Genomic DNA, 22,975 nt, shown 5'->3' on the forward strand with positions numbered 1-22,975 from the left:
TCTCCCAGCCCGGTGGTTCGTTACCTTGACGCCTCGAGGTCCTGGGTATCCCAGAGGACCCTGAGGTCCAGATGGACCCTGGAAGAAGACAGAGAGGCATCAATAAAGGGGTCTCAGGGTGTCACCACGGGGGCGCCCTAGGGGTGGGGGAAATGGAGGTTACAACATTGGGGTCTGGAGAGGGTTGAGGGGTACGGGACAAAGGACTGTCAGAGCCGCGTGACGAGGTGAGGAAATCCCAGGGACTTGGAGGCCCAGGGTCTGGGTAGAGACCCCTCCAGGGGATGAGAGGAGGCGTGGAAGATCTCACCTGGTTTCCTTTGGTTCCAGGGGGACCTTCTTTGCCCGGGTGACCCTGGGGGTAGGGGAAGGAGAGCGTGACCACTGGCCCCTGTCACCTCCTGCACCCCTCCCTACACTTCTTCCACCCAAATGCCCCCCTGGGACCTAATGAAGCTGACCAACCATTGGCAGCACCACCAGTGACCTCCCAGTGCAAGGGACACACAGTACGGACACTCACTGAAGGTGCTTGAAAGTCATTTCCTGGGGTGGAAGGTCAAGGGGGATTTGTATTAAGAGGGGTGGCCACTCACCGGGGGTCCATCTGAGCCAGGCATGCCAGGAAGCCCTGGTTTCCCTCGAGGACCCTGCAGGGGGATGAGGAGGCTCAGTCCCAGCCAGATATTTGGGGCCCACCCTACACCCCGCCTTGGCCCATCCACCATTCCCCTGATCACTTAGTCACTTACCTTCTCTCCATGAGGGCCGATGGCACCCTGGGGCCCAGGGAGACCCTAGACACAGGAGGGAGAAGTCACAGGGGGCCCCCCAGGGGTGGGCCGCTCTCTCTGCAGCAGCCCCCATTCAGAGCGTGAGCAGCGAAGGCTTGAGACCCTTCATTTCCTGTCCCCACCCGGGATCTGGCCCACTGTGGAAGCCCAGGGGAAATCACTGAAGTTGGGGAGGGGATGGACAGGACCACTCACCTGGGTCCCAGGAGTGCCCTGTTGTCCAGGAGGTCCTGGCTCTCCCTGGGGTCCCTAGAAACAGGCAACCAGGCAGGGGTCAGAAGGAGATGGTGACAGAACAAATAGGGCAGAGAGCCGAGTCCCGGCAGGGACAGCCGAGACGGCAGGCAGGGGGTCGAAATGGTGGCAAAGGGAACAGGACTTTGGCAGAGACCCCAGGGGCTAAGGGTCAGGTGGGGTCTCCATGCCCAGCACTCACCAAGCTTCCTTTGGGACCATGGGGGCCATCCATGCCTCGGACTCCCTGAAACACGAGAGGGGCATGAGCAGGCTGGAAGGCGGCCCTGGGCCCTGGAGGGACCTGTGGTTTCTGAGGCCAGGCCATCCCAGAGGGTGGGACGGGTCAGGCGCACAGCAGTTCATCCCAAACCTAAGCAAACACAGCCGGTCCGGATCCACAGGGCGTGGGTCTCTGGGGCTCTGGGACTGTGGGTTTGTGGGGGTTTGTTTTGTTTTCTTGAGGATTTTTTTTTTTTTTTTTTTGGCTATGATGAGAGCCTTTGGTGCACTACAAGACATGGTCCCGCAAGGGCACCAGGGGGTGAAGACTGAAGCAGGGCTAGGTGGGGGCCAGGGAGGAGGAGCTGGAGGGGAGGGAGGAGGGAGGCAGTCAGGGAAGGTGGAGAGAGGGAGAGGGCAGGATCAGAAGCCAGGGACAGTCACTTACCGGGGGCCCAGGAACCCCAGGTGGACCTTTGGGGCCAAGGAGACCTCGAGTTCCCTGCATTCAGGTGAGGGGAAGATAGGACCCGCATGGGTGAGAGAAAACGTGTCCCTTTCATGCCCGTGTCCCTCCTCCGGCATCCCCAGAGCCACCCCCATCCCCAAACCCCTTGACACTCACCGACTCTCCAGGCAGCCCCCGAGGCCCAATCTCCCCATCGTCTCCCTGGAGGAGGAGGACGTGGTGAAGCAGACTCAGCGTCCAGACCTCTCCCATACCCAGCCCCCACCCCTGCCCCCGCCGTCCACAACACTTACCCGATCTCCATCCTCGCCGGGGGGCCCAGGAAGGCCCTGGGCACCAGTATCACCCTGGAAAATGGTTGAACAGGTAAGAGGGGGTGCAGAGCCCCCAACACAGGCAGACACTGACTGTCTTCAGTTAACCAACCAATTTCCTTCACTGAGCTCCTGCTGGGACCCTCAGCCTCCTACCTCCCCTCCCCTCCACAGAAGATCTACCCCCTCATCACAACACACCATGCCCCTATACTCACCCTGTGTCCTTTCTCCCCAGGTAGCCCTGGGAGGCCATCAAATCCTCGGTCACCCTGGGGAGAAGAGGGGCAGCGTAGGTGAGGTCCCAGTCCCGTTCCCACCCCACCCCTCTCTACTGTGCCCTGAGTGGGGAGGGGTTATCCCTAAAAACAAACGAGCTCAGGTGGGGCTGGGAGTTGTGGGTGCCAGAGAGGGGCCCAAGCCTATTACCTTCACTCCAGGTTCCCCAGGCATCCCTCGGGCTCCATCAGCACCCGCTCGGCCCTGGGGGTGAAGGGGAGGTGTCAGAGCAAGAGGGGGCACAGTCCTCCACACCCTGTGCTCTGCCTCCCATCCCCCACCCACACCCATCCTACCCTCAGGTCACTCACCCTTCGCCCAGCCTTGCCAGGGGGGCCCATGAGGCCCTGAGGTCCTCTGGGGCCCTGGGAGGGAGAGGCAGGGGCAGGGTTAGTGGGTATAGACGGCGGGGGCACTGGTTTGGGGATCAGGTGGGTGGGGGCTGTCACCTGAGGTCCTAGGTCTCCAGATTCTCCTTTCAGTCCAGGACTCCCAGGTTGTCCCTGTGAGAGAGAAGAGAGGGTGGCTGTGCTGAAGGACACACCCATCGGTGGCCTCAGAGCCCTCCCCCAAAGAAGCAAAAGACTTGCAACTTGGTCCTTTTCCAGAACTATCCATACCCCCCACACAAATAAAGAATCCCCTATCCCAGCACCCCACTCACTCACCAAGGGTCCAGGGCGGCCCGTGTATCCCATGGGACCAGGGGGTCCTCGGAGCGCCAGCTGGGGGAGCAGGGGAGACGGAAGAGCTAAGCAAGAGGCAGCTGGAGAATTCCGGACCCCAGGTCACTTCCCAAAGTCACCCTTGTACCCCTGATCTTCATTCTACTGCCCTGTATCTTCCCCAACCTCCCTCTCAACCCCAAACCAACCCAGATCTCCGCCTGCCCTACATTCACTCCAACCTACCCTTCCAACTCTTCCTAGAGTCTTCCCCTTCCCACCACACCCCTCCCCCCACCAAGATCCCCCAGCCTTCCTCACCCGTGCCTGCTGCAGAATTGCCTGGGCCTGGGCCTCCTGTGCCGCCACCACGGGGCCCTTGTCACCCCCACCACTGCCAAACCGGAACTGTGGGCCAAGGAGAGAAGGTCTAGGGTCTTCCAGGAAATCCACATGACCCTCCCAGCCAGAGGCATCATCCAGCATGTCTGCCCCATCCCCCAGGTTCCAGGACCCCACTTCCCCCCATGCCCCCCTCCAGTGTCTCCCATGGGTTCCAGGTAGTCACTTAGAGGTTTTCAGAAACTCAACTCCTGTCCTCCTCCTCCACTCTTGAGGCTCTTCCTCCCCAAAGACCCTCCTTTGGTTCTAGACCCCCTGAAATTTAGGATTTTCTGCCCAATTCTAGATGCTCCATGTTTGGCTCCAGGTCATCTAATGAGGCCCTAAACCCTCCACCCCTAAGATCAATCTCTTTGGGTGGATGGTCTTTAGAGACTCCTCCTTGGCATTCCTGCTCCTCTGGTTCTTGGTGACACAACACAATTCTCCCTCCCTCCCCCCTCAGCTCGTTCCAAAGACCAGAAGACAACTCACTGGGAGCATGAGGGATGTGCCGGGAGGGCCAGGGGCCCCATCTGATCCAGGGAGCCCTGCTCGGCCAGGGGGGCCCTAGAGTGGGGGAAGAATGAGAAGAATACGGCCACAGGGGGTTGTTAGGGTCCTGGCATCATTTTGAAACCCTCCTCAACAGAATAAATATAGACTTCCCTACGTCTTTCCCAAGCTCTCCCCACACCCCATGGAGAAAAATGACGGTGAGACACCACACTACTCCCCTCCCCAACCAGAGTCTACCTTCTTTTCTAATGAGAAATTACTGGGCATGGTACCCCTACCGGGTACCAGTGGCTCCTCTGCAGCCGTCCCCCCACCCCCACAGGATGTCCTCATACCCTCTCGCCTGGGTCTCCAACTGGACCTGGATTGCCTTGGATGCCAGGGGGACCAGGAAATCCCTGAAGAACACAAGAAGAGGGGGTAAGGTGTGGGCGTTCAGATAGAAGAGGGGTATGTGGCTAAGGGGTGGTCTCTACAGAAGAGATCTGAGGATCTGGGAGGCTTTGATTAGAAGGATGCTCTGAGTTCTAAGAAGGAGGCCTGGGCCTATGGGGGGAAGGCACAGGTGAGCACATAGGAAGCATCTCTGTGAAAAGAATGGAGGCTAGTGGGTCACAGCTAGAACTCACCGCAGGGCCTTCTGGACCAGGGGGCCCCTCCACTAGCATACCCTGTGGAGTCAAAGGTTAAAAGTCAGAGGCTATAGGGCTAGCACCCCCACCTGCTTCCCTTCATCCCACTGCCCTCAGCTCGGTGACCACAGTGACTTACAGGTTCCAGCACCGCAGGCTCCCCCTTCTCTCCTTTCAGCCCCCGGGGACCACGGGCAGCCTGAGAGAGACACATATGTAACCCCCAGGGGGGCCCGTAAGCATTCAAGACACCAGGACTGCCCCCATCCCGGTGGCAGTCTCAGGTCCTCTGGAGACCTCCTGACCCTATCCCCAAGTCCCCCCCTCCTCCTCTAAGACTCCCTCTTCACAGACCTCCCAGGTCTACCTAGGTAGACCTCAGGGCTCCCCTCCCCACAATTCCCAGCTCCACCTCAACAAACACAGTCTCCTCCTCTCCCTGAGAACCTCTCTCAGGAAGGTCCCCAGACACTTCCTGGGATTCCAAACCCCCAACCTTCCCAAACCCTCTTCTGGAGGACTGCACCTTATTCCCCAAACTCCCTGAGAACCTTAAGAAACCATCGACTTCCTCACCTTTACCCCATCTCACCAAATAAGAATATCTCTAAGATTGTGGATAGATTTTTACTTGGGTTTAGGGGAAGATCATGCACCCATATGAGGATCTGATGTAATCTATGGAGCCCTTCTCCAGAAAAGAAAAAGTGTACGCCCTTATGCACAGAATGTTACTTAGAGTTTCAAGGGGTTCACAAGTTTAAAACTCCCTGGAGATTAGACATTCATACTGTAAGTAGATCTGGAGAGCAGTCCCCACCGATATCTCAAACTTAGACCACATAACTGGACTTTGGAAAAATACAGCTCCTGGGCTCAGTTGCTCAAGCCCCGAGCCAAGCCCCTCAAGTCTTCCCAGTTCCTCTCCCAGCAAGGATGCTACACCCGTCCTCTGACCCTCATTTATACTTCAAGCCCACCCGTCGCCTCTCTTCCACACGTCCACTCAGATGCCCGCTCCCAACTCTGGGGCCAGAACCAAGATAAGGACAAGGAGAATGGAGGATATTCACCACCACCCCCCAACTCTCCCAACAAAGATCTTCAAAATGCCCCCTTCTACCTCCATCCTGATCAAACAACAGTGATCAATTTCCAAACTCTCCCATATCCCAGATCAACCCTAAATTTCCAGAAAGCAGCATAAGGGAAAGGCAGCAGAGGGTCAAGGGTGGAATTATTAGAGCAGGGAGGGTGGGATGAGGCAGCGGGGTAGAGGCAAAAGATGAAGTGAGTAGACAGGAAATACCCCACTGACAGGGAGTGGTTGAAAACATGGGACGCAATTAAGGGAGACAGAAAAAAGGGACAAACACTTGGAAGCAAAATGATGCCAGGGCCAAGAAAAATTAAACATGGCCAAGACGGCTAGCAAATGAACCAGATAAACAGGAAGTGGTGGGACAGACAGGAAGCAGCCAAGGAAAGAGGATCCAGGAAGTGGACCTTCAATAACAACATGGCTACCACAACCAAGAGAGAAAAGAAATTCACAAAACAGACAGAAAGTAACTCCAGGAAATGGATTATGACAATGAAAGGCAATTCTTCCAACAAACACAAACATCAAGGCTAGTACACACAGGAGGTGGCTGTGATAAATATCTAGGCCCACATGGAAACTTTATGATTTGGATGACCTGAGACACATAGGAAGCGGCTTATTATCAAAGTATAAGAGAGCATGAAAAACTAGAGCCAAAACACAAAGAATAAGTCCCTTCCCGTTCAATCTGACACAGTCACCAGAACGGATGCCATGACTGGAGAAGACAGGAGGGGAGCCATTGTAGAGAAGGAGAGAAGACAGGAGGGGACAGACAGGAAGTGGCCTGTAGGTTAGAAAATGTGATAGAGGAAGTTAGATCATTTGGCAGCAACATGGACAAGAAATTGTTTCGACCAAGAAGAAATGATCGAGACAGACGGAAAATGGACACAAGGTAGGGGCTTACTGACCAAAAGTTTTATAAAATCCAGCTTGATGGAGACAGGAAGTGACCAAGAAAGACAGAAAGTGGCCATAGGATTGAAAAAAAAAAAAAGAAACCCAACAGCAACAACCAATTGCCCTGAACAGAAGGATCCATAGATTAAGACTTTTGGCAAGGGAAGGCAGGAAGTAACGTTTTCAAGCAACAGATACATCTTATGTGAACAGAAAATGGAAAACCACTAATGGGAAGTAGCTCACAGACAAGAGATAACAATCAAAAACAACAGGAAGCGATTCTTGTAGCTCCCACTGGAAGTCAAGGATGGAAGAGGAGCTCCTTTCACTTACGGCTCCCAAGTGGGCTGTCTCCGCAGAGAGTGCAGGGCCAAGCTCCGTCTCCTCACGAAAATCGTCCCCATAGCCATAGGTGTAATCGTAGGGCCCTGCTGTGGGGTCTGTGCCACCCTCCCCATATTCCTCTGTCAGGAACCTGTCAGCTGTGGAGGGGACCTGGAGATCTGTCTGCTCCTTCCCGGGGATGGGGAGGGAGAGGGGTAGATGGGGGCATTAGGGCTGAGAGGAGGTTCTCCCTGGACCCCAGGGTGTGACAACTTCCAGCCCAAAGGTTTCTGAAGGGTAACAGGGACTGGAGTTTTCCTCCCAAGAGCAAGGGGAGCCGTTGTAGAGAAGGGGGATGGCCATCAGAGCCCCCCAATGTGGAGGGAGGTCCAGAAAATGGGCCCGGTTGGAAGAAATGATGGGTAACAAGAAGGGTGGCCAGAGGGCTGGACACAGAGTGGACAGTCCATGGACATAATAATCGATGAAAGAATCCAAGGAATGACCAAAGAAATGGATGGAAAGAGGGGCAGAAGAGGAAAAGTGACAGCATTGGACAGAAAATGGCTCCTGGGAACAGAAATATGACAGAAAGTAAAACCATTTGACACCAACAGGGAGAGGAAGTTCCTCCAGAATCAAAGAATAATGGCAGGAGACATGGACACTGGAGAAAAATGAAGGTTCTGAAAGAGGAAAGCAGACCGATAGGTCCGGAGTGACCGGGAGACAGAAGGACACGAATGGAGATGACAAAGAGCCCTCCGGCCAGAGGAGGGGCTGGTTCATCAAGATGACATGGGGCAAGGAGAGTGGGTAACAGACGCCCACCGACCCAGCTAGGGCGAGGGTGGGGGATGGAGTTACCTCCTCAGTGGGTGGCAAGGGGCGTGACTCCAGGTTTCCTTCCTCTTCACCTGGGGTGGGGTCCTAACCCCAGGGGGAAGGTGTGGGGAGAGGAGCACAGGGCGGGAGGGAAGGAGAGAGGTTAGCGGAAAGGGAGGCCAAGCAGCAGTTCATCCCCCGGGGGGCAGTGTCTGTCTGTGCTGGGGGGTGGGGGCAATCTCAGATCTTGCAGCCCCTTAGGAGGGGGGGACGCTTTGGGGAGAGTGAATCTCCGAAGTCACAGAGGTTTGGGGGCAGAGATCTGGATGCCCCGGCTCTACCTGCCGGTAACCACTGCCTCTGGTCCTGGGGGGGGCCCGGGCAGTGAGGGGAGCTGCCATCCGAGCTGGGCGCCGGGAGAGGGGAGGCTGGCCCCGAGCTGGGCCAGAACCTCCACTTCGAGAGGGGAACGCCTGCCCAGCCGCTGATCTCTTGGCAGGTGGGGTAGGCTTTCGGGGAGGGGTCCGACGCCCCCTGGGGGGAGGGGGAGCCCTGTGGTTGGGGCTTGGAGGCCACTGCAGCAGAGAGACACGGGAGGGGGCAGTGAGGAAACGCCCACAGTCTAAACACAAGGTGGCTCTCCCCGCATGTGGGGAGGGGAGGAAGGTGTCATAGATGTTTGCAAGGGGTGGTGGAGGGGAACGGGAGAAGTCCCTCAAGTTTACCTGATAATCAGGGGTGGTCACCGTAGTCATCACGTCGTAATAGGGGAGCTCGTAGTCATAGTAGAGAGACTCAATGGACTGGGGTTAGGGAAGGGGCGGTGGGAATAGGTGGGAAGGGGGGGCAGGCAGGTGAGGAGGTGGCGTGGGAGTTGGGGATGAAAGGAGGGGTGGGAGTCAGGAGAGAGAAGGGGTGGTGGGAAAGGGGGGTGGGTCCCACACGTGGGACAGAAGCAGACGTGATTAAGAGATTGACCCTCCAATCTTCAGGCCACTGACCCCTGTCACTGTCAAGACTCCACCCAATTCGTACCCTCCCTTCCCTTCCACCCCCCCAGTCCCTTATCCAGCACCTCCTCGTGCAGGGGGCCAGAGAGAGGGCCCCCGTATCCACACTTGCACAGACCTACTCTACCTCCTACTCCTTCCCCTCTTCCCCTCCTGGTCTTACCATTTCAACTTTCTCCCTGTTTCTGTCTCTCCCCTCCTCTGCTCTCCCATCCTCCGTCCCCAGCTCTCACCCCCACCCTCCATGGTCTCGCAATCTCTTAATTCAAGGAAGGGGGATGGAAAGCCCAAGGGCACAGTCCCAGGAAGACTAGCAGAGGAGGAGACACAAGGAGGGGACACGGCTCCCAGCCACGAATTCTTCATGACGACTTTTTATTTTTAAATGAAAATAAAAAGGTTGATGAATGAGGACTGGGGGTGGGGGGCGGTGTGATGAGAATAGAGGGTACAGCTGGGGAGGGGCACAAGGGAGGGGAGAACAGGAGCCCAAAATAGGATGGGGAGCTCTGGGACATTGGGGCAATTCCCCTGGGGAGATGTGAGGGTGTCTTCCCTCCCTGGGACGTGCTGCAGTTTGGGGTTCACCAGCTCCCTCACCTGTCGCTGGGGTTCCTGGTTTTGTGACCTATGAAGTCTTGGTGGTTGCTGCTTCGGAGATCTCTGGGCTCTGTGAGACTGTTGTCTCTGAGGTCTCTCCCTCCAACCCCCCTCACACTCCAGCTCCTTCTGTTCACAGGATTCATAGGCAGCTTGCACCCCCGGAACGATGGCAAGCTCCTGAACATCACCCTACAAAGACAAGAGGAAGGGACACCAATGGAGGGAGGCAGAGTGGGCTTCCAAGAGACACAGGGTAGAGTCTGGGACACGGGGTCGGAGGCCAATCCGAGATAAGACTATATAATGGAGAAGGTCATTACCAGCCCTCCCATATGCACAGTGCTTTTCAGTTTTCCAAGGACCTTCTCATTCATAATCCCATTGAACCTTCACAACAACTGGACAGTTGGACAAGGATTGAAGTCAGTAGGACAAGGATCTTTATGCCTATTTTCCAAGCACATTCCATTCATAAAATTTCAAAGAGACAATGACTGGCCCAAGGTCACTCGAAGTGGTAGAATCAGGACTAGAATTCAAGCCTTCCAAGTGTAAGTTCAACTCTTGGCCTACACCCTGCCCATGTGGCCATGCATGAGCCTGTTCACAAGGGCTTCTGGAGACAGTGGCCCAACCTTAGTTGCTTTGACCTTCCAATGACAGCGACGATGAGAAGTCTCAGGATCTCTGGAAATGGGGGGAAGACAGTTCTGATTTCCAGTGGCATTTATTTGTGCCCACATGTGGTGATAAGCACACCCTGCATTGTATTCTAGTTTGGGGATACTGTCTCATCTCCACAGTGGAACTGGTAGTTCCTTGGGATGATAGAGATCTGATATTATTCTTCTGTGTTCTCCCTTAGTGTTGGGCCAGCAGGTGTTCAGAAAATGTTGACTGGCTGGGTGGGTGAATGGACAGATGGATGGCTGGATGGACAGATGGGTGGGTGGGTGGGTGGGTGAATGAGGGCTCGAGCACTTGACTGAATGGGAGTGTTGATGGATGGTGAATGTCTGTGTGGGTGGACTGGTGGGTCAATAAATGGGAGGTGCAGGGTAGATACCAACAGTGTGTCGGTAGATGGATGGAAGTGAAGAAATGGTAGGGTGGAGAGTGCGGTGGGTAAATGAGTTGCTAGCTGCATGCATGTATCCTATGCATGGGTAGACGGGGTGGGTGAGTGGATGGATGAGTGAATAGGTGGATGGATGGGTTAAAGAGGATGGATGGACAGAAGGATAGCTGAATAGATGGGTGGTTTACAGGAGGGAGTGACTGAGCAGGGGAAGAATGGGCAGGTGGGAGAATACAAGACTGAATGCTTGAGTGGGTGGGTGAGTGTGTGAATGGATACGTGGGTGAATAGATGTGAATAGATCTGCCGATGGATCAGTTGAAGGGATGGATGGATGGGTGGACTAATGAAAACTGAGTGACAGAATAAGTGACTGTGGACAATCCTGCCACATAAGTGGGCACCTAATTCTCCTACAGAAAAAAAAAATTAGCCCTGAAGATAGGAAATGGAAATATAAATTTATGAAAGGAAAAGTGAAGGGTAGGACATAGGAAGACAGAGTACTGAGGTCAGAAGGGGAGTGGATACAAGGCATAGGACCAGAAGTCACTCCTCTCTCTGGCTGCTCTGGTTACCTCAAAGACTTCTTCATCCAGGATCTGAGCACCAAAGATGATCACGCCTCGGGTGTCCAATACTGGATGAGCACTTCGGGGGAGGGGCCGGGTGACTCGCTTCTTGCAATCAATTATGAGGGTGACCGACTGGCCCTTCACAGCCACAGCCACACGGTGCCATCTGGTCATAGGGACAGGGAGGCGGGAGGTTCAAGCAACTGACTGAAGGGGGGAAAGTCAAGAGGGCTGAGCAGCCCTTGATGGAAGGGTTGACAAGTCAATGATAACAATAGTAGTAATCACAGTTAACTACCATGTACCGAGGGCTTACAATACACCAGGCACCATCCCATCACTTTCTCATTTGATTCTCACAGTTCTATTGTCCCTATTTTTCAGACATAGAAACCAAGGCTCAAAAAAGTCAAGGAACTTGCCCAAGGTACAAGCTAGTCCTACTTGCAAGGATTTAAACTCTAAAGCCCAAACTCTGGGCTAGAAGTGACTAGGCAGAAGTTTGGGCAGTGGGTAAGTGAGTGGTGGCCCACAGGGTCGGCAGGGTTTCCTAGATTAGGGCATGGGGGCTCTGCGGGCAGGGGTCAGAGGGGAGCTCCTGAAAGGGTAGGCCAGACAGGCCAGAGGAGCAAACTGACTTACTTGCCATCTGCTAGGCTGAGGCCTCGGAAGACGGGCTGAGCAGGAGGTTGAGGCCGTCCAGTCTGGTCCTCGTACAGGAAGCGGACAGGTTGGCCGAGCTCCAGGCCCAGTTGTCGGACACCCTGGGCACTATAGACAGTCAGGAGGGGAGCCTGGAGGCCAGGGCGGGTCCGGACAGCAGTCAGTAGAGAGAAGTCTTTGGGAAAGCCTCCTGGTACCGGAGAGACATACACAGGTGGAGTGAGAGGCAAAGCGAGACATTAACCCCTTCCCTTCTCGTGTCTGATCCCAGACCCTGCCCTGTGACCTCGGCCAACTTTCCCTCCTCCAGCGTGTCACCCATACCTGGGAAGAGCTGGCGGGTGGGTGCACTGAGCTGGGCGGGCCGGGACACTCGGTAAGCCACATCAGCTGGACAAATGCCTCTCGCCCTCCGGACACCGTCAGGGAGGGAGGGGAACCTCAGGGCCCACAGCACGTCCACAGGGGCTGCACCTGGGAGAGTCCACGAGGGTCAGGGGAAGGGACACACTCTCAGGAGGGCCCACACAGGGGACATTTGGGGTCTAGAGCTCAGCTTCCTGGGGCTCAAACTCCTTGGAAGATAAAAGTCACCTCTCCCTTACTTGCTCCTGAACGGGGCCTGAATGGATGGAAAACGAAAGTCACCTGGAAAAGGGCAGCGCTGAGCCGGTATTCAGCTCCCTGCCCACCACTGTCCCCGCCTCCCAGCCTCTGTCTCTGTCACTCCCTCCCTATCTCCGTCTTTCAGCCTATGAATCTCTCTCTATTCTCTCTTAACCTCTCCGTCCCAACTCTGCCTTCCCTTTACTCTAGCTCTGTCACGCTTACTCTCTCTGTCTCTGTATCTGTGGGTCTTTCTCTCTCCCCGGCTCTTCTGTCTTCCTCCGTTTCCCTCACACTCTACCCAACTTTTCCTTTCTCCCTCTCTTCCTCCCTTTCCGTGTCTCTTGGTCTCTGGGTCTCTGGCCTCAGTCCCATGTCTCCAGCATAAACAACATCTGGGCAAACGATCATCCTGGGCACGGGAGGTGCAGGGGGGCCACGAGGGAGGGAACAGAGAGGCAGCTCTGTGGGGAGGGGACTGCAAGCTGCTGGGGTTCCTGTGTTTGGGGAGGTGGGGACACCTCTGACCATGCAGAGGAAGGAGATACAAGAAAGGGCCAACCCAGGAGCTGGTGCCCCTGGCTTGGGAGATGGGCTGGGGTGCAGGGGCGGGTGGGGAGCCTGAAGCTGCCACGCAGAGCCGGAGCAGGTCCAGGGCCTGGAGCCACACATCTGTGGATCCCATCAGGGTCCTTTGCCCAAAACCCGGGCAAGCTCCCCACACCTGGAACTTCGACCGTGCCCGCCCCGCCCCGCCCACCCCCCACCCCCCGCCACGGTCCAAAGATTCAAGGCCCGGGCCACCAGCCCTATCCCCCTAGAACTCGGCTTCTGAGGGTTCAAACTCCTGAGAAGACAGAGGTCGCCTCTTCCTCACTTGCTCCCCAATACACATACTTCTCACTCCATCAGCTCCATTGGAAAAATCCCAAAGAAAGTTCCAGCAAAACCCTCATAGAAGTGTGGGGCAGGGCAGGGGCCAGAGTGATCAGGAGAGCAGAGCTGGGTGGGGCGGGTGAGGTGGGGTGGGCAGGCAGAGAAAAGGCCCTTTGAGTCCAGGAGCCGGGAAACCACGGCCTTGCCCCCTCCCACCCCCCTGCCCTAGCCTGGCCCCCACGTGTGGCAGCTCCGCAAACACCAACACACAAGGGCCGCTTTGAGAGACGAAGGGTAAGTGAGACAGAGACACAGAGACTCACAGAGACCCCAGGCCAAGGAGACCTCAGAGGGCCCCACCCTCCACCAAACCCCAGAAGAGCACAGTTCCATCCTATAGACAACCTACCCACAGGTCTGCCCACCCATCTTCCCACTTCAAGCTACATATGTGCCCCACTGTCTCTGGCCTCAATCTGCCCCAGTCTCCCCACTGGTGGCCCCATCACCCCCACCACTCTACCTCTGGCCCCCCAAACACCCCTTTCTTTACTCTGATGAATTCCACACTAACCTATTTCCCGCTAGAGTCCCACCTCTACCCACTCAACCCCCAAATAAGAGACAGTCATCTCAGCCATCCCCCTGCCTCCATGTTAAAGGTCCCCTTTTCTCCCTAAAAAAGACTCCTAGAGTCTACAGACATCCCACACTTCAATTTTCTGTCCCTGAGCCGCATGCTCCTCGTATCTTGAAAGTTCTTCCTTCTGTAATCTAATCTAATCCTTTATGCTGCTTTTCTGACCATCTTGTCTCCAAAGCAGAGAAGAAATGAATAGTCAAGTTATATGCAAATCAGCCTCCAGTGTTTCCACGGGGGGAGGGGGCTTGCTCCAGCCTGCCTAGTACCCAGGTACTCCCAGCCTCCTCCCCTCCAACATCAAACCCCCTCTCCTAGGAACCAGGACTTCTGGATCCTGGGAAAAAGAAGGAAAAGATTGGGATTGTGGATGCCAGGGTCCCAGGGGAGCCCGGCTGGCCAGAGGGGGAGGGGCGGGGCAGGAATGCAAAGAGTTGGCTCCTGCCTCAGACACCTGATCCTGGCCTGTCCAGCGGCCGTCCTGTTGGCAGCCAGCCCCAATGCTCCCCAGAGCCAGCCGCGTGGCAGCATCGAGGGCACGGGGAGGGGGAAGGGGATCCTGTCGGGGAAGCTGATGGGACAAATAGTACAGGTATCCCTTCTTTCTCTACTTTCGAGGCTCTGCTCTGACCAAGGATGCTCCCCCCCTCACCCCAGAGATACAGACAGAGAGACAGAAGACAGACATGTGCCTCTCACTCATCAACACTGGCATCTAGCCCTGACTCCAGCACCAGCTGGACCACAGTGGCCCTGCTGGAGGACCCCACCATCCAGCCCCACTCACCGCCCTCAGGTGATGCTCCGCCATTCAACCTTACCCGCCCTCCACCAGTCACTTCAAGGAGGGAAAGAGATCCCCACCCCGGCTCCAAGGATCCTAGGTGTCCTGCCCTCCAGTCTGGACCCCTGACCCCCCCAAATCCCATTCTTGGACCCAGAAGCTCCCCCCTGCTCCCCAGGCATCAGCTGTCCCCTGTCCCGAGGTGTGCGGAGATTCCGATGACCCAGGCGCTGGGACTCCCCTTACCTGCCCAGGCGTGGGCCGCGCTCAGGCCCAGCAACAGCGGTACCAGCAGGAGGAGGCGATGGCAGCGGCTGCACCGCTCCATAGCTGGCGCCCGGAACGCCAGGTCCCAGGGACCGCCGGAGGCGCCGGACACCCCGACGCTGGCAGGAGACAGCGAGCAGGCTCGCACGCCGGGGTCCCGGGGAAGTCGGAGGCTGCCGGGTGGCGACAGCTCTCAGTGACCCAGCTCCATGCAGCGAGGCGCCGTCGGGGCTCCGGCGCTGCTCCCTCCTCGGTGGCCGCCGCTCCTGTGTGTCCCCGGCCACCCCGGCAGCCCAGAGCCCCCACCCCGCTCCCGCCCCCGGCCCAGCCCCTGCCTCCAGCCGCCCGCCCACAGCCACCGAGGGAAACCCCACCCCCGATCTCCACCTGGTGTGGGGGTGCGAGTGGGAACCCTCCCTCGCTGACCCTCGGACTGCTCTCCTCTGCTTCTCGCAGAGACTCAGTGGCCTGTACCTTAGGATTCTCTTTTCGGGAACCCCAATATCTCTTCCCCAGTCTCTTTCTTTGGGGGGGCCCAGACGTCCAGTCACAACACCCCTTCTCGTTACTCCCCCTTGGGGGCCCAGAGCCCCCTTTCAGCAGAGTCTGGGGCGGGATTTACAGCACAGTGGGAGGGGAGAGGCGGACCTGGGGGTCGCTACCTCCCCTCACCCCGTCGGGTCTCCATAATTATTTCCCCTCGGCCCGGCCCGCCCGCTGTAATTACAGAGCCTGGCCCGGGGCACGGTATTTATAGACACGGCTATAGATAGCGACTGGGGACCTGCAACCGACGGCCGCGGGGAGCGGGGGTGGGGGGCGAGGCGGGAGGGCCGTTAGTGGGGAGGCCAGAGCCTGGACAGACCCACACACAGGCTAATCAGGTCCCAAGGGATGGAAGTAGGGGGACGACGTAACGGCGCCCGGGAGCCCAGGTGGAAAGGCACCCAGTGGAGAGGCGGGGGCGCGGGGGGCCGCCGACACTGGTTGGCAGAGTACGGGAAACGGGGTCACTCGGGGACGAGGCCGCCTCCAGGCGGGCAACACAGGAGTAAGCCGCGGCGCTCGGCGCCCAGTGCGCCCCCACGAGCGGGCACGGCGCCGGGTCTGCCCGGAGCCCGCGGCGCGGCCGGAGGGAAGCCCGGAGCGAGCCGAGGCGCCGCCGCCCGCTGGCGCTGGGGAGGGCGCCCGCGAACAAGGCGCCTTTGAGAGTCAGCCGCCCCCATCCCTCCGGCCGGCCCCGCCCCCAGGCTGGCACACCCTCTCCCCCCACCTCCGCGACAAAGCGCGCCTTGTGTCCCCCACCCTGCGCCCGCCTCCGAGGCCCCAGGGAACTTAGGCGGCGGCGGCGGCGTCCAGGGAGCCGGTCCGGAGCTCCCGACCGGATACCCTCCCACACGCGGCCCGGTGCGGCGCTGCCCCCACCCCTCATACAGTCACCTCAGTCCAGAAAACAGCGATTTTAATTTGAAAGCGATTTTATGTGAGTGAAAGAGAGGGTAAAGGAACCCCGGAGAGAAGAGCCGCAGGGCAAAAATCATGCAGCCCCATCACCCCATCTCTGCAGGCGGGCCATCTCCCCTCAGTTCTGAGGCCAGGAGCCTGTGTCCCCAGCCTACAAGGTGTGTGCCCCGGGCTGGGGGGAGAGCTGGGAGGGGAAGGGTCTGAGGACTACTCACCAAGCCACTTCCCCCCACCCCGCCCTCACAGCCCAGGCCCCTTCCCCAAGCCAGACGGAAAGAGTGGGGGAGGGGGCTGGGAAAGCCAGTGCTGAAGAGCCAGCCCCGCAGACCACCTCAGGGCCCTGCCTTTCCCGAACACCACCTCCACCACTGGCATTTCTTAGTCAACCTGGGAAAGTACAGTACTTCTTTGAGTCTAACTGCAAGTCTCTATCCTCAGAGAAAATTAAAAATAGCACATGGGTTCCTACATCTCCACCCGCCCCTTAGCCACCACCACCTTTTTCTTTTTCAGTCTGACGGCAGAAGGTGAAGCGTGAGAGGGGGCTCTGGACATGGGGCAGCGACAGGGCCCCTCCTTATTCCAGAGAAGCCCCCATCTGCCAGGCTTGGTTGGAGGAAGGCCTGTCAGAGCCTTACTCCCATGTCCATCCGTTTGGGGGGCCTGCCCCCCAATATCCATCTCTGTGGGAGTTCCCATTTCCATTCTTCAGATGGGGGGCTAAGTGAAGCAAGACGAGAAGGAAGCCAGGTCCTGGGAGCAAGGCCAGTGCTCTGTGCTGGGGGAAGGAGAGGCCGTTCCAGGCCAGGGGTAAGAAAGCACCCCCAGATCATGGCAGAGCCAGACAAATTCAGAGACTCAAGGCCACTGAAGGGAGAGGTCCAGCCCTCAAAGTGGTCTGGGGTCCCCTCTGACTTGGGATGCCAAGCAAACCCTTGCAGGGTTTAGGGACCCCCCGTTGGAGGTCTCCGTTCTGCCCTATGCTCCTCACCCCACCAAGATTCTAGGAACATGGTCCCTCCCCACCCTGCCCCAAGGCTCAGAGTCCCTTGCCCATGTGCCCTCCTCAAGCGTGAGGAACACCACGTCTGGGTGTGGGCTCAGGCCAGCTGGTGGGGAGCCTCAAGCATCTCCATGAGGAAGGTGTCGATGGGAGTGTCGCCAATGAGCTTGAAGAAAAACAGATGCTCTAGACACTTAAGGCCTATGGACCTGAGAGCAGGAAGACGCAAGAGCAGCTTGGCAAACCTGAGGAGGGAATGGGAGACATGGAGTGAGAGCTAGAGCCACATGGCACTACCCCCACCCCAGCAGGAGCCTCGGTTCCCACAGCCCCTCAGCCCCACAGCGCCTTCTCACCGGCCCTGCTGCTCAGGGTACTTCTGTTTGCAATAGGTCTCCAGGGACGCGTACACTTTCTCCCGCAGGACCTCTACCTCGCTGGGGTTGGAGAGGCCCTTGGCATCTGGGATGGCAGGGAAGAGAGGAGGAAGAGGAAGGAGGGCAAATCAAATCAGGACAAATGTGGAGGTGTGGCCCACACGATGTCCCTTTTGGGCCCCACCTACACGCCCTTCACCAGATGCCTGGCAAGGGAAGCAGGGCACAATGGGTTTGAGGGATGGGGTTGCAAAGGGAATGTTATCAGCAGATGTGGGTTCTTCTTTGTCAGCTGTGAGATTTCTAGGTTGAGGGGGATAGCTGGGTAACTTAGGAGTCTCCGAAGAAGAGGAGGCTCCAAGGCTGCCTTGGTCTTGAGAGACGGGGGTAATCCTCCTCTTACCTGGATTGAACAGAATGATTGCCCTCAGGCAGCCAAGTTCTGTCTTGTCCATCCTCATGTCACGCATTTTGGACACTAGCTCTGTCAGCACCCTGGAGAGGGACCTGCAGGTCACTCAAAGGTCACAGCTCAGCCAGCCTTGGACACGGACCAGCCTATAGCCCCACCCCCTCGACCGACAGGCCAGCCCAGCCGAGGGCCACTGACCGATCAAAGATGGCTCCCACGCCTGCGGAATGGGCTGAGTTGCGGTGCACGTGAAGACCTGTGGCGAGGAGGATGCCGTCTCGGACATCGATGGATCGGTGAGAGAAGGAGGCAATGAGGAGCTCATTCCAGCCTGGGGGTGGGGGGCGGCAAGGGTGACGAGCCAGGGATCAGGCCATGGGATTGAAAGCACATCAGGGGAAGAGAAGAAGGGGTGGCGAGGTCAATGAGACTGGCTCTCTGAGTATGCAAGGTAAGGCCGCTGGGGTCCCTGAAGGTCAGGAGGTCCAAGAGGGGTCAAATGACAAGAGATTCAAGGAGTCCAAGGTCACTGACCTGCCCGTAGCAGTATGACCTGGTCATCCAGAGGCAAGGAGGAAAAGTGTGGGATCCTCTTTGCCCACTCAACAAGTGTGAAGAGCTGTTTGTCAGCTGCCTGGCAGATGTTAGTCACAGGATCGTTTGGCTGCAGGGGAGGAGGGGTGAGAGTTATAGAAGGTTTGGAAGTACACTGGGAGCCCCCCCAACCCCATGAGAGGCTTTTGACACCCCCTCCTTATTTGTAGTCTCTCTTCAAGCCCTATCTGAACCAATTCCTCCTCTTCTAGCATTCAGGAAAAGTTATTAATTTGGGACTTGCCTGTGGTTCTGTGAGTGGATTGTTTTGGGAGTGGGGACGGAGGATGCTATCACGCCTACCTCAGATGTCTAAGAGACCTTGTTTGGCGGCACTTCCGGTCCCGGCAGTGTTAGATGGGTTGTGAGGGGAAGGGAGGGGAGGGGGAGGTAGAACAGACCTAGACTCCCGCCTCCCCACCCCCATCAGGAAGAAGAGTAGATTGACCCCAGCACTCACGCTGCTGCCGCTACCCGCCGTTCCCCCAGGACCCTCAACGCCCTGGTCACTCTTCTGCTCCACAGCAAGCTCTGCCTCCAGGATCCTGTCCACGGGCATCTCCTCGGGGGCTCCCCCAGCCCCCTCCCCATCCCCATCCTTGTCCTTCCCCCGCTGACGCTCCTCCTGAACCGCTGAAGGAGAAGGAGGAAGGAGAAAAAAGTAGAAAGTCAGCAGCCAGCCATGAGGAGATTCCAAAATGTCCTTAGGGTCTTATCAGGGTCTCATGGCCCTTAGGAGATATTTATAGAAATTGGGGAAGTCACTGGAAACCATGGCAGATTTGTGGCAGTCCAGAAGCAGGACTTATAAAAGAACAGATAAATAAACCCAGAAGAAGTAAAAGGGTGGGTAAAGGAATTACGGAGAAAGCTAGCATTTAAACTGAGAGCCTACTATATACTAGGAAACGTGCCAAGCACACTTTCACGTTCACTCAAGTATCATAACGACCCTGTGAGCTCTTGACCCCATTTTTAAAAATAACGATTTGGGGGCAGTTCATTAAACAGCTTGCCCAAGTTCACACAATACATAGCAAGTCGTATGTCCAAATCTAAGCGTGCCTGATGGCAAATCTGGTGCTCTTCTGACTCAACAAAAAAGCAGGAAAAGGAGCACTGGCCTGGGTCTTCAGAGGTGTGGCTTCTGATCCAAGACCTGCCACTCTTTTGTTGCATGACCTTGGGAAAGCCAGGCTTCAGGCTCATCTTCTCTAAAATGAGGGATGTGACCAACATATACTCCCTAAAGTATCTCTCTCAGAATTCCAGAATCAAGCTTAAGAAGAAAAGATAGAGATTAAAAAAAAAAGAAGAAGAAGAAGAAGCCCTGAGGTCTTCAGTAAAGGCTGCAGCTTAAGAGGGTAGAGTCCCAGAGTTTGGAAGAGAGAACACAGATAATAGGGAGATGGAGACCAGGGTGGAAGCACTTGGTCAAAATGAGGAAGAATTACTCAGGTTAGAGAAGGGGAGCTAGAGAAACCCATCATGGGGAAGGAAAACTTATCCTACCCTAGCACCAGACCAGGGAGGGGTCAGAGGGGCAGAGGCCACAGAAGCAGAACCATTAAGAAGGAAACTCAAGGCACCAGGTCAAGGTACCAGAGAGGAGGGCTGATGAGCAGGGGAGAGGGAATCAAATATCGCCCTCTGGAGGAGAGAGAGGAGTCCAGCCTTCCTAAGAGGTATAGTCCCTGCAGTCTTCCCTCCCCCTCCTCCCTCTCCTCCCACAGGGTAGACTGGGAGGCCTGGGTAGGGCAGGCTCTTACCCTCCCTCTTCATGCCGGTGGCCAGGCACTTCTGATAGCGGCAGTACTGACAGCGGTTCCGCTGGCGCTTGTCCACCGTGCAGTCCTTGTTGTCCCGGCACGAGTAGGTCAGGTCCTTACGGATGGTGCGCTTGAAGAAGCCTTTGCAGCCCTCACAGCTGTAAACCCCGTAGTGTTTGCCTGCGAGGGGACAGGAAGAGCAGTAAGACTGCACGTAGACCCTGTGCCACTAGGACTCTTGCCCACCTCCCCCCAGCAAATTTAGTTGAAGTCTGCTCTGTGTTTGCCAAAGAGAGAGATGGGGAACCAGGACATGAGGCATGATCCAGTCCCACTCTTCTCACAGTTCGAAAACCCTATGCCAGCCCCCTCTTCCCTCTGACCACCCCCCCACACCAAATCTGAGCTGCAGGGTCCTTAACTCTCATCAGACCTCCCCCAGCTCACTTGCTCTAACCAAACCTCAAGAGCCCCTGGGAATCCCACAGGTGATGGTAAATGGTACACGCTCTCTTCCTCTCTGCTGGTCCTCTGAGCCCCATACCTGAGCTTCGGTCCCCGCAGATTGCACATAGCCGTTTGCCAGCCCCAGGGCCACCTGGAGGGGGTGGACAGTGCAGGCCCCGGACCCCTAAGACTGGTGGCTTCACATCTTCAGGGGGGCCAGACCCACCCCCAGGGAGCGACACTGTTGAGTTAATCTGGGTTGGGGGAAATAGGGAAGTCACAGGGAGACTCATTGGGAAGGATAATCTCTCAGAGGGGAGGAACATCATTCCCTACCACCTAGGCAGGGCCCTGCATTGCACGTTACAAAGGACATTATTTACACTGCAGTGCCCGGGAAGGGCCACCCCTGGAGTACAACCCCGAAGAGATGAGACATAAAGGTCCCCCTGAAATTGTGCAACACAGTGGCCCTGAAGGGCTTGTATTTCAGAAGGGTAGATGGAACCAAAAGGGCAAAAAATCACTGATATATGAAAGGGACATCAAGAATAGCTGGGTTCTTTTACAGGGTTGGGGAGGAGGCGTGCACTGAAAGCTCAGTCACCTCAAGAAATGCCAGGGGTCACACAAGGACCACAGGCCTGGAAGGTCAGTGGGCCATGGGGAAGTTCACACAAGGATCTAGGTCACCAGGAAAACAAGGAAATGAAAATGGAGAGGCAGTAAGTGGGTTACAACCTCTCACCTGGGGACTGCTGACAGGCCCGGAGAATCCTGGGGGAGCTGGAGGGGGCAGACCAGGGGACCCCATGGAAGAGCTGATGACCGGGAAGGGGGAGCCCAGTGGCGGGGGTGGCATCGGGGGTGGGGGTGGAGCCCCAGAGCCTCCAAGGGATGCAGCTGCTGAAGGGGGTAAGGGTGGCCCCGGAGGAGAAGGGGGAGCGGCCCCCTGGGGAAGGGGATTTGGAGAGGAACTGTCTGGGCTTCGGGAGTCTGGTGAGGGGTACACACAGGCACAGACACACACAGACAGAAGAGACAAAAAGAGAAAATGAGTCTTCGATCATCCAACCGGAGCCTTTAATTCTCTCTCTGATCCCCCCACCGCGCCCCCACCTCACCCCACCCCTTCCCAAGTCCAGAGGCACCCTGCTGTCAAACAACGGCTTAACTCCTAATCGTGGTGAGAGGAGGGGGCTGACAGAGGAGGATCGTTCGGGTGAGGCAAATTCCAAACAATGCATTTGGTCACCCCAAGCCAGACGCATCTCGTGTGGGTGGGGCAGCACGTGGGGTGGACCAGTCAGCCCCTCCACTCCCAGTTCGTAGCCAGAACGTGCAGGGAAAAGAGATAGGCAGAAGAGACCCCTCCTAGGACACAGAATTTGCCTTCAAACGTCCAGAGTCCTCAATCTCGAGGACTAGTGCCCCACGCCTTGGACCTCCGTAGTGCAGGGCCTCGAGCGGCCACCGCTAGGAGAGCGGAAGCTCCCCCTCCCCGCCCCGCCCCGGGGGGAGGGCACTAAGGCCCTCGGGAGGGAGGGGACGCGTGTTTACAAACAAGGGGGCGGGAGCGCCTGGGAAAGAACACCAGGGGAGGGGGGGGAAGGGATTGCTGATAACGCGGTCACTGGCTTGCCGGTCCGTCCGCTAGGTCACTCACCCCGCCCGCTGTCGCCCATCCCGTCCCGTCCAGCCTCCCCCGGCTCCGGCTCCGGGGTTTGTTGTTCTCCGGCTGCCACCGCCGCCGCCGCCGCTGCTGCTGCGGGATCCAGCCAGGGCCGTCGCCGCCGCCACCGGGACGCGACCCCACAATGCATTTCTTTTCGCACCCCCACCGGCCCACACTGCCCTGCGGCATGCCGCTGGGGGAGGAAGGGCGGGCGAGCAGCCCAAGACATGATTCCTGGCTGAGTGTAGGAATACCGAAGAGGTACCAGGGATTCCCAAGGATTGATCGTTGGACTAGCTGAGCACGAGGAAGCCCCAGAGAAAAAGTCTCTGGCCTTAACCGGGTCGAATTAAGCGCTTCGCTCTGCTCTGTAGCAAAATGACAGCGCCGATGTGGCAGCCATCTTGGTATAGACGGGAAGTCTCCGCGCTAGTTCCCGCCTCCTCGTCTGGTTGGAAACGGA

At 57.1% G+C, this 22,975-nt stretch overlaps 2 protein-coding genes across 12 annotated transcripts in view; both read right to left on the minus strand.

Moving 5' to 3' along the window:
• Positions 1-15,031, minus strand: part of COL11A2 (collagen type XI alpha 2 chain) — a 28,257-nt gene extending 13,226 nt beyond the window's left edge. The window contains exons 1-27 of one of the 9 annotated variants that reach the window (XM_060308697.1): positions 14,751-15,031; positions 11,923-12,072; positions 11,578-11,788; positions 10,939-11,101; positions 9,280-9,471; positions 8,395-8,472; positions 7,712-7,774; positions 6,854-7,033; positions 4,649-4,708; positions 4,507-4,548; positions 4,213-4,275; positions 3,854-3,928; positions 3,299-3,385; positions 2,981-3,037; positions 2,762-2,815; positions 2,624-2,677; positions 2,463-2,516; positions 2,252-2,305; positions 2,013-2,066; positions 1,876-1,920; positions 1,699-1,752; positions 1,231-1,275; positions 990-1,043; positions 753-797; positions 597-650; positions 311-355; positions 25-78 (exon numbers count right to left, since the gene is read on the minus strand). In XM_060308697.1, the coding sequence (XP_060164680.1) occupies positions 25-78; positions 311-355; positions 597-650; positions 753-797; positions 990-1,043; positions 1,231-1,275; positions 1,699-1,752; positions 1,876-1,920; positions 2,013-2,066; positions 2,252-2,305; positions 2,463-2,516; positions 2,624-2,677; positions 2,762-2,815; positions 2,981-3,037; positions 3,299-3,385; positions 3,854-3,928; positions 4,213-4,275; positions 4,507-4,548; positions 4,649-4,708; positions 6,854-7,033; positions 7,712-7,774; positions 8,395-8,472; positions 9,280-9,471; positions 10,939-11,101; positions 11,578-11,788; positions 11,923-12,072; positions 14,751-14,832 (2,169 nt within the window). In that variant the 5' untranslated portion in view covers positions 14,833-15,031. Of the gene's footprint in view, positions 1-24; positions 79-310; positions 356-596; positions 651-752; positions 798-989; positions 1,044-1,230; positions 1,276-1,698; positions 1,753-1,875; positions 1,921-2,012; positions 2,067-2,251; positions 2,306-2,462; positions 2,517-2,623; positions 2,678-2,761; positions 2,816-2,980; positions 3,038-3,298; positions 3,386-3,853; positions 3,929-4,212; positions 4,276-4,506; positions 4,549-4,648; positions 4,709-6,853; positions 7,034-7,711; positions 7,775-8,394; positions 8,473-9,279; positions 9,472-10,938; positions 11,102-11,577; positions 11,789-11,922; positions 12,073-14,750 lie in introns of those variants that run through there. The other 8 variants (XM_060308699.1, XM_060308698.1, XM_060308700.1 and 5 more) reach the window with 8 other exon arrangements.
• A 1,185-nt stretch (positions 15,032-16,216) lies between these two features.
• Positions 16,217-22,971, minus strand: RXRB (retinoid X receptor beta). 3 transcript variants are annotated; one of them, XM_030852035.2, is made up of 10 exons: positions 22,504-22,966; positions 21,586-21,833; positions 20,935-21,091; positions 20,391-20,570; positions 19,082-19,254; positions 18,562-18,691; positions 18,226-18,358; positions 18,019-18,110; positions 17,595-17,700; positions 16,217-17,483 (listed from the first exon to the last, which is right to left on the minus strand). In XM_030852035.2, exons 1-10 carry the CDS (start codon positions 22,739-22,741, stop codon positions 17,336-17,338), a joined length of 1,605 nt encoding a protein of 534 aa, XP_030707895.1. In that variant the 5' UTR covers positions 22,742-22,966; the 3' UTR covers positions 16,217-17,335. The 3 variants fall into 3 exon arrangements, with proteins under 3 accessions (XP_030707895.1, XP_030707894.1, XP_030707892.1); XM_030852034.2 differs by having other exon boundaries at positions 18,019-18,122; XM_030852032.3 differs by lacking the exons at positions 16,217-17,483; positions 17,595-17,700 and having other exon boundaries at positions 17,707-18,122; positions 22,504-22,971.
• Positions 22,972-22,975: the final 4 nt, after the last annotated feature.

Source organism: Globicephala melas, chromosome 11 (genome assembly GCF_963455315.2).
Source record: "Globicephala melas chromosome 11, mGloMel1.2, whole genome shotgun sequence".
NCBI classification, from domain to species: domain Eukaryota; kingdom Metazoa; phylum Chordata; class Mammalia; order Artiodactyla; family Delphinidae; genus Globicephala; species Globicephala melas.

Excerpts from the sequence above, each read along its gene's own strand:
- RXRB (XM_030852032.3), bottom strand. The coding sequence starts at position 22,741 with ATGTCTTGGGCTGCTCGCCCGCCCTTCCTCCCCCAGCGGCATGCCGCA. Across the intron at positions 21,092-21,585 it reads GGCCTGTCAGCAGTCCCCAG|ATTAACTCAACAGTGTCGCT; the intron begins GTGAGAGGTTGT and ends CCCCCAACCCAG. Across the intron at positions 18,692-19,081 it reads CGGCGGGTAGCGGCAGCAGC|CCAAACGATCCTGTGACTAA; the intron begins GTGAGTGCTGGG and ends CCTCCCCTGCAG.